We start from the raw sequence: 12179 nt of genomic DNA, 5'->3' as shown, positions 1-12179 counted from the left end.
GCCCAGGGAAGCTGTGGAGTCTCCTCTCTGGAGACATTCCAAACCCACCTGGACATGTTCCTGTGTCACCTGCTCTGGGAGACTCTGCCTGGGCAGGGGGTTGGACTGGATGATCTCCAGAGGTGCCTTCCAACCCCAGCTATTCTGTGAGTCTGTGATGCTGATTCACTAAAAGCATTTTGTGTGCTCTGGGGCTTGGCAACCTGAGAGCACAAGAACTCAGGGGCTTCTCAAAACCAAACATCCAACAGTGAGCCCACTGAGGAGGGGGGGTATTTTAGAAAAATATGATTGGGGTTTTTTTTTAAAAAACAGGCGAGGCAATCTCTCTCCACCACCTAAATATAATCGTCCTGAAGTACCTCAGTGATTATCTCAAAGTATTAGGCAGGAATGCAGTTCACACGCCACTGCTGACTCACCCCTGTGTGCTAAAGGACATGGCCCTGCCAGCCAGGGACACCCTTTCATGGCACCAGGCTTCCTCTGCTCCCAAGGAAAGCAAGGAGCAGCCATGACAAATGCATTCCTACTGCTGGGCAAGATAACTTTATGGCTTTTCAATGTGTGCTCAAGACAGAATATCCTGAGCTGGAAGGGACTCACAAGGAGTGTGAGTGACTCCTGGCCCTGCACAGACACCCCAACAATCCCACCCTGGCCCTGGAAGCGTTGCCCAAATGCTCCTGGAGCTCTGGCAGCCTTGACATGTGGCTTTGAAGCTCTTTTGTTGGTTCAAGCAACTGAAGAAATGCCTTTGGCTTTAAGGAGCACCATAAGATGGAAGAACATTGTGGAAGTGGTGCTGCTGTTTGCACACATGATCTAAATCTCTGAGCAGAAAGAGAAGATTCAACGTTTAATTGGAAAAGCTGCCATGAAACCCAAGTTCTTCCACCCCAAGATTTGCCTCAAGTGGAGGGGATATTCCTGCGTGTTCTTATCCCCATGGTGGGGAATAAAACCCCTCTTTGGGGACAGGGACAGCCCGTGATCGCTGCACAGAGCAGTTTTAGGAGCATCAGGGAACATCATCTTCATGGAATTCTATCACCAGCCACGCTCAACAGTTCACAGACACTCCTTTTCACACCTCACTTAATTTAACATTGATTCCCAAAGCTGAAATTAAGATATTCCCTACCAAGAGGAGATTTCTTACACAGGAGCCTGGAAGCTGGGCTTCCATTCAAAGGGAGAACTCTGAGTCATCATGAAATTGGTAATGATACTGCTAATTTTAGCAATCTGGAAGAACTGATCATTTAAAACATGCAACAAATTCATTGTCAATTCCAAGCTTTTTTTTTTGTTTTTAGGGCAGGCAAACAAAAATGGAAAAAGCCTCAGGCCTTGACTGAGGCAGTTCAACACACACAAAACAAAGTCAACCAGAGAGTTGTCACTACCAAATTTTGAACTGGGCTTTCTTAAACAGCATAAAATAAACCCTGCCACAGTTTGCCAAAGTAGGTCTTTCCTAAGACACACGTTTCCCCTGAAATTTAGAGGCTGGACTCTGTTAGAGTCCAACAACAAAATCCCAAAACACCATCCTCTGCTCAAGTTCTTACCTCTCACTAACTACCCAACTGCAGCTTTTGCAGGAACCAAGACACTGTGGTGTGCCCAAGGAACCTTAAAATCAAAACATCCAATAATTTGCTACATCATCCACAATGAGAAAGTGTCGATATTGAAACCAGACCAAAGCAAATAATCCATGTGCCACTTCAGAGATGCCTCTGCTCTAATGCTGCTCAGAGATTTAACAAAACAGTGCTCTTTAAAGCCTGAAATCATTCCCACATTGCTGAAGATGACAGTCTTTGCAGTTGCTATGAGAAAAATCCTGGATCATTATGCAAATCAGCAGTTATAATCACTTTCAAAAATAGCTGTCTATATATTCACACTATGCCAAGATCAAATTAAAGAATATGCAGTATACACTTGCAACTTCACATACATGGAGATATAAAAGTAAATTACTCATGTTGGTCCTATAACTGATTCTGCTCACAAATTCAGCCTTTTGCCTAATAATGGAAGGTGGCCAAAAAAACATACCGAAATATTTACCAATTCTTAATTCTTAAACAGCCACAAGAACAGACAGCTGCAGCCTTTCTTGCAATGATCAACACTCTCAATTAGTAAACTACAGCGGCATTAGAATTTCTGAGTAATTTTATGAAGTGCTATATTTCAAATATAGGATCCTCACTCCACTCATTATGGTGGCTTTAAAGGGAAAACAAAGAGCAAATGACCTCATCTCCTATTTTATAAGCAGGCCAGAGCACGCAGAGCTTCAGAATTTACACAGAGCTTTACTTTCCAAACCCAACACTGAGGACAGATTTTACATCAAAATGCAAATAAAAAACAACTTTAAAACTCAGAGCCCTTTACAGTCTTATAAATATTTACTGTTTACAAGGGCCTGGAGTGGCAGGACAAGGGGGAATGGCTTCCCACTGCCAGAGGGCAGGGTTAGATGGGATATTGGGAAGGAATTGTTCCCTGGGAGGGTGGGGAGGCCCTGGCACAGGTTGCCCAGAGAAGCTGTGGCTGCCCCTGGATCCCTGCAAGTGTCCAAGGCCAGGTTGGAGCAACCTGGGCTAGTGGAAGGTGTCCTGCCCATGGCAAGGGGTGGGACTGTATGATCTTTAAGGTCCCTTCCAATCCAAACCATTCTATCACTCTGAACCAAAGGCTTCAGGAGATCTACCAGGCATTAGACTTCCTCTTCCTTTAGGAAGGAAATTTAAAACAAGCTGAGTGTTCCTGAAGCTGTGACTGATGGCACTGCTCAAATCATGCTCTGGAGCTAAAAACTTACTGCACAACCTGAACCAGCCCCCTGCCAACAAAACGACAACGAGCTCCATTTGCACCTTCCCAACACAGATCTCGTGTAACAAAGGAGATTTAAACCCACGGCCTGCTAAAGAAGCTCCACACCAGCCAGGAGTGCTGATTTTCGCCTCCAGCTGGGGCTGGAAGGTGCTCCCAGGAGCCCACTGCTGGCTGTGCTGCCAGCTGGGGGTCAGCCCTGCCCTCCGGGTGTGAGGTGGCTGAGCTGTCACTGCAGGGACACCCTGGAGCAGGGGCACCCTGGAGCAGGGACACCCTGGAGCAGGGACACCCTGGAGCAGGGACACCCTGGAGCAGGGACACCCTGGAGCAGGGACACCCTGGAGCAGGGACACCCTGGAGCAGGGACACCCTGGAGCAGGGACACCGCCGCCTTTGAAGCCTCCCAGCGTCGCTTTGTTCTCTGGATCTGCCCGCAATTTTCAGCAACTCTGACTTCAGGAGCCCACCAGCCATGAAACAGTGACCTCCAGCCCTTTAAGTCCAGCTTAAACGAGTCCATCTAGCAACAGCAAGGATTTAAAAAAAAAAAACCCTCGCACTGTTCTTGCTGTTCAACAGCTTGACAGCCTGAAGCTACGGGGGGAGTGTTATGAGAAGTGTCCACACTCCATCCTCAAACAGATTTAAGAGCCCTGACAAATGGCCAAGCTCCTATTAGTGCCATTTTCTTGACAGCATCCCTACAACAAAAAAAAAATAAAAAGCAAAAGACACGGGAAAATACACCCAGACCAATCTGGGAAAGTTTCCTAGCAGATATGCTGTTCAAACTGGACCCATGCATAAATTTCTGTTCAACAGGCAGCATTTCCATCAGCCAGCATGAAACACAAAATAAGTTTACTATTTTTCTACGAGCCTGGATCATCAGGAAGTAGAGGGGAAATGAACAGGAAGAAAGTTCTTCAGAGCAAAGGAGGATTCCTTGTAGCCAGCCAGCTGCACTTGCCAACTCTACCATCTGTGCCTTAAAGAACAAGAAAAGGGACCAACTCAGATGTGGCTGAAACATTTTATGATTTAGAAGAAATGCATTTAACCCCTTAATGCTCCATATTTCAACTATGATCTTCCCCCCCCCTCCCATTTTTTAGTTTTTTCAAATTTCAGCTTGCAATTTAAACACAGCAACCTAGACAAGGAACAACAAAACTGCAGCTCCTTCCTATCCAGGAGGCAAACCTGTCCAGATGAAGTCATGGGGCTGACAACACGTCTGGAAGGGAACTCAAATTCCCCCAGTACAAAGAGGGAAATCCAAAGATGCCTGAAGGGGATATTGCCAGGTTGTCTACATCCATAAGTCAGTTCTATCCCACAGCAGGGTTTCTAGATCTGCTTACTACATTGATTTGGGAAGTATTCCCAGAGCAAGAGCCTCTCCTTCCTCTGTGAGGTGTATGAAATGTGTCCTGGAGCTCTAAGCCACAGGGAGGCTTTGCTGAACAGCTAACGGGGTTACTAAGATTGGGAAAAAACCCCTAAACCTCCCAGCAGAGATACAAGAAGTGCTAAAAGCAGCATGAAAGACGATGGCTGCTCTAGAGAAGAGCTTGTTCTGACAAAGGCTGAGAAAAGGATGCCTTAAACTTTCATTTCAAAATGGTCTGGAATCATAAATATAGAAAAGCATGCAGGTGATAAAGGAAACATGAGCTGGTTGTGCAGAGCTGCAAGAAGTGTTTGGACAAACACTCACAGGGACATAGTGGGACTGTTGGGGTGTCCTGTGCAGGGCCAGGAGTTGGACTGGGTGATCCCTGTGGGTCCCTTCCAGCTCAGGATATCCTATGACTCTATGAGATCCCTCTAAAATAGCTGATGATATTACAGACAGAAAAAAGCTGTCCTTCCCATTCAAAGAAAACTAAGAGCAAAGAGGAACATAACAAATGATGCACCAAACTTTGTATTATTCACACAAAATTTGACAGAAAGGACTCTTCAGCTGAGAAGTCAGAGACTGGGCCTCAACTCCCTAACTCAACCTCGAGTCCAGATCTACAGCATGGAACAAAACCCTGCAATCCCAAGGGATTCCCAGAGATGGAAACATGCAGAGAGGCCAGTTAAGAAGGGTTTTTTGTTTCTGCTCCCATTTTGGAACAAGCTGCATCCCATCTTACCCCCCCTACCCTGGCATCCCAACCAGCTGCAGCAACACAGGGAGGCCCAAGACCAAGAGCTGTGCCAGTGGGGAAGGTCAGTGGTGCAGGTTCACTAGATCACCTAGGTTGGAAAAGACCTGTGGGACCATCCAGTCCAACCTGGGACCCATCACCACCTTGTCAACCAGACCAGACACCTCAGTTTGAGTTTCTCAAGTGCCAGATTTGTCTATTTTAACCCACCAACCAAACTCCACACGAACCCTTTCAAGAAGAAGTTTGAGGTGTCCCCGGTCCGTGTTCCCAGCACGCCACCTCACTTGGCAGGGTCTCCTTTAACGTGCATTTAAGCACATCCCAACCTCAAACACCCCCAGAAAAATACAAGAATTTTATTCAGTAACGAGAAGTCAGCACAGAAGAGTCACTACTTTGATATTTACTGACAGGAAGTGAAAAATGGCTCAGACTCAACTTTTTGCAAGCCTGAAAGAACATCCAAAACTTTCAGAGACAAGGGAATTTCAAAGAGGACAAATGTGGCACACGTTTAGAAAGCTTTCTAAAACAGAAGCTACAAAAACTAGGATTTTGATGGATTTATCAAGCCTTCTTTTGAGTCCAAGAGAAGATAATGGCAAGTGGCAAAACAAGACACAAGGCCATCCTAATAAACTGTTCCTCAACCAGTAAGCCCCAAGTAGATAATTTCATTCTGATGAGATCTAGTGTTTCCCTCCTTTAAATGTTAGTATAAAAAAAGGACATTACTTCTGTGACTCACCCACACAAGAAATTAAAGAGCAGAAAATACACAACTACTTCAATTCTAGCCTGATATACACCCAGGCAATGCAATGAATTAAGCAGAGGCCTCTAAGAAAATTAATCATGCAATTAAAAGCTATTCTACTACCGCTCCACAAAGGCAGAATTAAGTTTATAAAGACGTTTCTTAAGCACTTCACTACCAAAAACTGGATATTAAGCAGTTTTTCTGCACTGCTGCACGCTGGGGCTGCGAAGCTGGGAGTTCATCTTTAAAGGGAACAATGCCAGCTTTTGCAATAGTCATCATCCCAAACACAGAGCAGTTGAGTTTAATTTTTTAGCTGCACAGTCAATTACCATTTGAATCACCGAGCCACTACTTGAGCCCTGTTGCCTAAAAATCGTTATTAAGATAACCCAGATTTATGCAGCATGATACAGGGCCTAATTGCAAGATTATTTACTTCCATTCTCCAGAACTGCTGCTGTATTTTGTCTTCTTTCAGGGCCTCGCAGGCGAGACAGCGACCGAGGCAGATGACGACAGGAGCAAAGAGGATGCTGGCTCCAATTAGAAACTGGAACGAGGGTTTGTTTACATCTGAAATATCAACCTGGGCCTAAGACACGCTCAAAAACCAGCAGAACCCAAAGCACAGGCAACCACCCACAAAGCAGCCGTGTTTCAGGAAAGATCCTGCTCGACAGGAATTCGTTTTCCAATAAATTCCCTTCTTTCCAGCCCAGAAATCAGCCTCCCAGTAACTCATGGGATGCGCACAGCTCTAATCCCAAAAACAAGTCAAAGGAGCCCACATCTACCTCAGGGATTAGGATGAGGCACTGGGCATGTCCAGCAATCACTCCAGGCTACATCCCATCTTCCCCCCAAGAAAGCCATGCAATAATTAACCTTGAATATCCCCCCTACCCTGGGCACAGTAAATAAATACACATTGCATGCAGCTCCAAGTTGCAGATGACTTAAACCAGAAAGGAGGGGGGCTTTAAAAGGGAGTTAGTTATGAGTAATGACACCAGCTTTGGGCTCTAATGTAATAAAGGGATTTGACAGCTCATCTGCCTATTCCCTCCCTTTTCTCCCACTTTGTCAGAACACAACTATTGTCCTTTAAATCATTACACAAGGACCATTTTCATGTTTAAACCCGTTGCAGGGGAAGTCCCTAGGCTAAGGTACCAGGGGTATAATTTGTCAGCTTATGCAGAATTAATGTGGCAACAACATTAATCCATTAAAAATATAATTTCATTCAAGGAACTGCTCAGAGATTCACAACCAGCAGAAAAAACTTGGTAGATAGAAACTTTACATATAATATTTGAACTTTGCAGTTGTTACATCCTGAAGTTTAGTTTTGGCTTTATGCTTTTTAGCACGAGGGGGGGTTTAACACAATGTATTAAAGAAACACATTCTTGCAGCAATATTATTACTGAGCAAATTGTATCAACTGCTTGCACAACAAAGAGGATTGAGGTGTACAAAACAACCTACAAGGAGGAAAATACAGTGGAAATTCCAAAATAAGACAATTCTGTCCTCTAGACAGTGTTTTAAGACATTTAACAAATACTCACTGTCTCTACAGCAGTCACTGTGCTTCAGACTATGCTGGTTGTAAAACCAAGGTCCTACAGGAGTGCAGCACTGGATGGCCACTGGAAAACCACAGTTTTGCCCCAAAGAAACCTGCTGATCCCAGCCTAGCAGGCACCAAGGGCCAGCTAATCTTTGTGCACGTATCAAACTGAGCAGTAAGAGCCAGTTGCAGTGTTGCATAAGCCCCACACTCAAGGCTGTATCCTCTCCCTCACTGAGGCACTGCAAGTCAGGTGGAATTATCCCCTGGATGGAAAGGCCTCCCTGACTGGCAGAGATTCCTAGAAAGATGCATTTCCAAAACTCACCACCCTTCAAGACTCCAGTTGACACGTGGCCAACCAACCACCCGCAGAGTAAAGGGGAGGGATTTTCAGGAGTCCCCACCAGAGCCACTGGTTAGACCCACAAAGGGAACTTCCCAAGTGCCAACAGCCCACCAGGCTCAGTGCCATGAGGAGGAACTCGGATTTCTCCTTGGAAAGGAAACACTCAAAACCAATACCAGTCCTAGCAAAGCTTGCACTTTGTTCAGCACCACCTTCTTCCTGTTTAATGGCAAAGCTTTGGATGTTCTGAAGGTTTCAAACACTTAACTGAGCTTCCACCCAGATTTCAACAATCAGTCACTTCAGCTGGGGTTTTTCCAGAGGGTCACAAGTGTTCTGCAGTGTCCACATGAGCTGCACTTGTTCCTCTCCCCACCTTGAGAACACACAGCCACCACCTCAGCATGAAACCAAGGAGCACCTTCTGTCAGGGAATTCTTAACCTGGAGTTCAGCCCTGTGCAAACAGCATCCACACGGATTAAAAATTCCTGATGATCCAAGAAGAAGCAGCACATGGGGAAGCCTGCACTTAAACAAGGGCAAAGAGATGAGCTGTAATTTGTGAAGCTTCTTTTAAGCCCCTTTCTGAGCAGCAGCAGCCAAAAAGCAGGGCAGGAAGGGGTTGGGTGACTCTGAATGGGATTGCACAACGGAGCACCTGCTGAAATGGGGGGGTTGTGGGAAAAAATTCAGCTGTCAAACACCACCAGCCACATGTTCTACAGCAGCATGGCAAAGGGTTTGGGGCTTCTTTGGGTTGTGAGCAACAGTAAATGATCCAGCTCACGTGCAACCCCAGAAGAGAAAAAACGCACGAACACACCTCCAGCAATCACCACCTGGACAATTCCAGACATCCCTCCCTTGCTAAGAGCAGAAAGAGCCGTTTTCCTGGGATCAAACAGATCCTACAGCGAGCAGGGAACTGGAACTCCGAGGAGTCCCCAGCCAGCAGGACCATTGTACTGCTGTCTGTGCAAACTGACTTCTTACATGAATTCCCAGCACTCATCTTCCTGTCCAAAACCCAAGATCATCCCGGGCTCCAGAAGCAAAACGAGCTCCAAACACTGCTAAGTAACGTGGTTTACTCCAGAACAAAGAAATACTTTTCCACCAATAAAAGATGCTGCCAGTTGGTCTCTTCTAGTTTCTTCTAAACCCTCACGAAAAACTTGTTACAAAACCTCTGACAAACTTCAATTTTAAAATGAAACCAAGTCCCTCAAACGAATGGCATTTCCAAGCCAGGCTCTATTTTTAAACATGGTATGTACCTCATGCCACTAATTCATTTTTTTTCCCCTGGAAGCTGAGCCATTTTGAGTCAAGTCCCATAATTTAAAATTTCATTAAAAATGCAAAGAGCTTTAGGACTGCAAGCAGCAGAAAGCAGGGGGAGATTGTCAGAAGCTCCCTCTCACAATCTGAGCGTTCTCTGCCTTTCGTTGCACGAGACAAACGACGTGTGAGACGTGTAAACTGCACCCAACGTCTCATCTTTACTGAATATTGCTGCAGTTTGTACCACTATGTAGGTCACGAGCTGCACATGCTTCAGTCAAGCCCTGAGCTCAGCCTAGTTGGCCATTTTCACCCCTGACAGAAGGCCTGGAAACACGAGACAGTTTAACCAAAGCCAGAAGCAGCTCCACCGCTTTTTTCCAGCCTCAAATAGTTGAGCCACTTGCTAAACACAGTAAAGCTCTGAAGACACAAGCAATCCAGGCACCGTTTCCTGAAGTGGACATGAACCAAGCTGCACAATTTCAGAAATACCAAACATTACAGTGCCTCAGAAAACAGACCGGTGGCTGCAGCATCAAGAAATGTCACCATGGCAGAAGAAAGCCGCTAATCCCAACTTTCCTTCTCTCCCATCTGCACAAAAAGGCAGCCAGTATTACAGAAAGCAACTGCAAACCCAAACAAACCCGGAACAAACAGCTGAAATAAAGTATTGAAAAGCTTATTTAATGTCTCCGCCTTCAAAACCTTTCTTCTCCTAAATTCAAAGTATTTTTTTTCCAAGAGGTGCATTAAAAAGGACTGTTCACGGAGAACATCTGACTACATGCAAAGTAATGTCAATGTGGATTTTAAGGACACACAGGACTATTCTCAGACTGTGCACTGATTCTGAGGAGGTGCTACTTCCCTTTGCTGAAATCCTACATTACCCACACAAGAGGAATTCTTAACCAACTCCTCAGGAACTGAGAGTCCCAAGCACAATGTCCTGTACTGTACCTGCACCAGCATCAGTTTTAAAAGGATCTGACACAGCCCAAACGAGGAAAAGAGGTCCTCAGAGGGAATTCTGGCACTCCAGCACCTGACCCAGCCTGGCTTTGGCACTCAGGTGTTCCTCCAAGGCCTGGGAGAATCAGCCACGACCGAAATGCAAAGACCACAAATCTTTGTCCACCTGGGCCACCAAGACACGGACCCTCCCTCAAAGATGGGTGGAAGGAAAGGGCAGGTCACAGAGACAGGCTGGAGATCAGGCACCTCACCTGGATTCACCATCATCCCTTTGATTTCCACCTCCCAAAGCCCAGGTAATCAATCACCAGCTACTGAGGATTTTGGAGCAACCACCACTGAACCCCTCACACAGAAATATTTACTGCAGGAGGAATTCAGGCCTCCTCTTCCCGTATCCCAGGTAAATGCCAAAATCCCTGGGCTCTCCAATTCATGTCAGCCTTCCCTTCTTCACTCCCTGAACTCACCATGATCTGCACCACCTGGTCCTCCTGCCATGCCTTGCTGAACACCTCGCTTGGCCTTCAAGTTTTCTCTTCCTTCCCCTAATACCACATGGTTGGAGATTTAACTCCCTGCCTACAGGTGTAAAGAACAAACAGGTTATTTTCCAGCTGCCAGGTATGGTGAGAAACAATCCCACTCTGCACAAAGTCATCAAAAAATTCAACTTCCACTTGTGCAGCAACACCAGCCTCCAAGCAAAGCCATGGCACTGTAAAGGCAGAAGTCTTCATTCATTAATTATCTGCTCAAAATGTGCAGCTATAAAAATAAGGACTGAGTATAAGCTTATTCCTAAAATATTTTTGGAAAAAACCCCCACCTTTTCTACACTTCTCATTGCAGAACTGCAGCCAGCTGCTCCTTTTAGAAAAGCCAGCCTAAGCCCACTCTAGGGGCCTGTTTATAACACAGAATTCTAAGAATAAAATTAATGAGACAAGGAGAAAAAAAAAAAAAGTAAGAAAATAAGCAATAAGTTCCATTTGACACATCATTAGCAACCCTGAGCAGGAATATCAGGGTTCTACATTCACCAGTTTTCTTGCTGGGACCATATGACTAGTTAAAAAGATCAGCTTGGGCCAAGAGAATCTCTCCCTACCACTGGCATATCTGGGCAAAGATACCTGAAATACCAAACTCTTGCACTGTGAAGCCAAAAGCTCTTGGTTTTGCCACCACTTCACTCTTTTCATAACCCCAGTGGCCAAGTGAAAACGCTTTCAGGCCTAAAATTATATTTATCGCAGACAGAATGCAGGAATTATGTACCAGAGCTGCTGCTTTTTAACCCAGAGCTCAGCAGCCACTTGCTAAAGTCCAGAACCTTTCGGGCTGTTTTAAAGCCACTACAATTTTAGGCCAAGGCTCAACGGAACAGCAAGAGCTCTGTGCTGGTTCCAGCTGCTATCAGCTTTGATCCTGCCCAAGAACTGGATTTATTTGGAGAACTTGCTCGGACACGAGTGTAATTACTCCAAAACCCAATAAATTTCCCCCTGCTCCTGTTGCAGAACAGAAAGATCTCTCTACAGGGCTAAGTCAGGCCCTGAACACTGCTGTCAATATTCATTTTTCCAACTTCTAAGCGAGGTTCTTGCTCCAAAATCCCTCCCACCCAGCACTGATCTTTCTCCAAGGAGCAAGACCATGGCCACAGCAGAGCCCCCACACACCATTAACCCTGCAAGGCACTCCAAGCCAAACATCTGCCTGCGCCGCTCCAGCACATCTGCTCCAAAGGCCACCAAAACTACACCCTGGGTTTTGCCTCATTAGCCGTAATTGCTCGCTAATTACTTATTCCAGAGTAAGTATTCTATACAATCCTCCTCGACGAGACCCGATGCACCGTGTCTCTGACACATCCTCGTGCGGTCCACCAGGAAATAAACCGTGGGTTTTTTAATCTGGCAGCAGCGATTGCCACCTCTTGCCGTGGGGAGCCTCGCAGCATCCCAAGGAACAGCTCTGCCTCAGCGAAGGGATGGAAATCAGGCCAGAGGACACAGCCTTCGACTCAAGCAACCCGAGGAAAGCCACAGGCCTGCCACGATTATACTCGCAATCCGAGCTGCTAAATTAAAAATAAAAATAATAAAAAAATTAAAAAAGCGCTGTGGACCCGAGTCACGGCGGGACGGGCACGTTCGCGGCGCCCAGAGCCCAAAAAGCCACCCCGGCCCGA

The 12179-nt window shown here is 45.9% G+C and overlaps 1 protein-coding gene across 1 annotated transcript in view; it reads right to left on the bottom strand.

The window, feature by feature from the left end:
* The window catches only part of PTEN (phosphatase and tensin homolog), a 43256-nt gene extending 32758 nt beyond the window's left edge, over window positions 1–10498 (bottom strand). The window contains exon 1 of the mRNA XM_008927059.4: window positions 10453–10498. Coding sequence (XP_008925307.2) covers window positions 10453–10483 — 31 coding nt within the window. The 5' untranslated portion in view covers window positions 10484–10498. The remainder of the gene's footprint in view (window positions 1–10452) is intronic.
* Between the last annotated feature and the right edge of the window lie 1681 nt (window positions 10499–12179).

The sequence above is a fragment of the Manacus vitellinus genome, unplaced genomic scaffold, assembly GCF_001715985.3.
Source record: "Manacus vitellinus isolate BGI_N305 unplaced genomic scaffold, ASM171598v3 scaffold_48_pilon, whole genome shotgun sequence".
Taxonomy (NCBI): domain Eukaryota; kingdom Metazoa; phylum Chordata; class Aves; order Passeriformes; family Pipridae; genus Manacus; species Manacus vitellinus.
The sequence above is the reverse complement of the archived record's forward strand: the minus strand, read 5'-3'. Positions and strand labels throughout refer to the sequence as shown.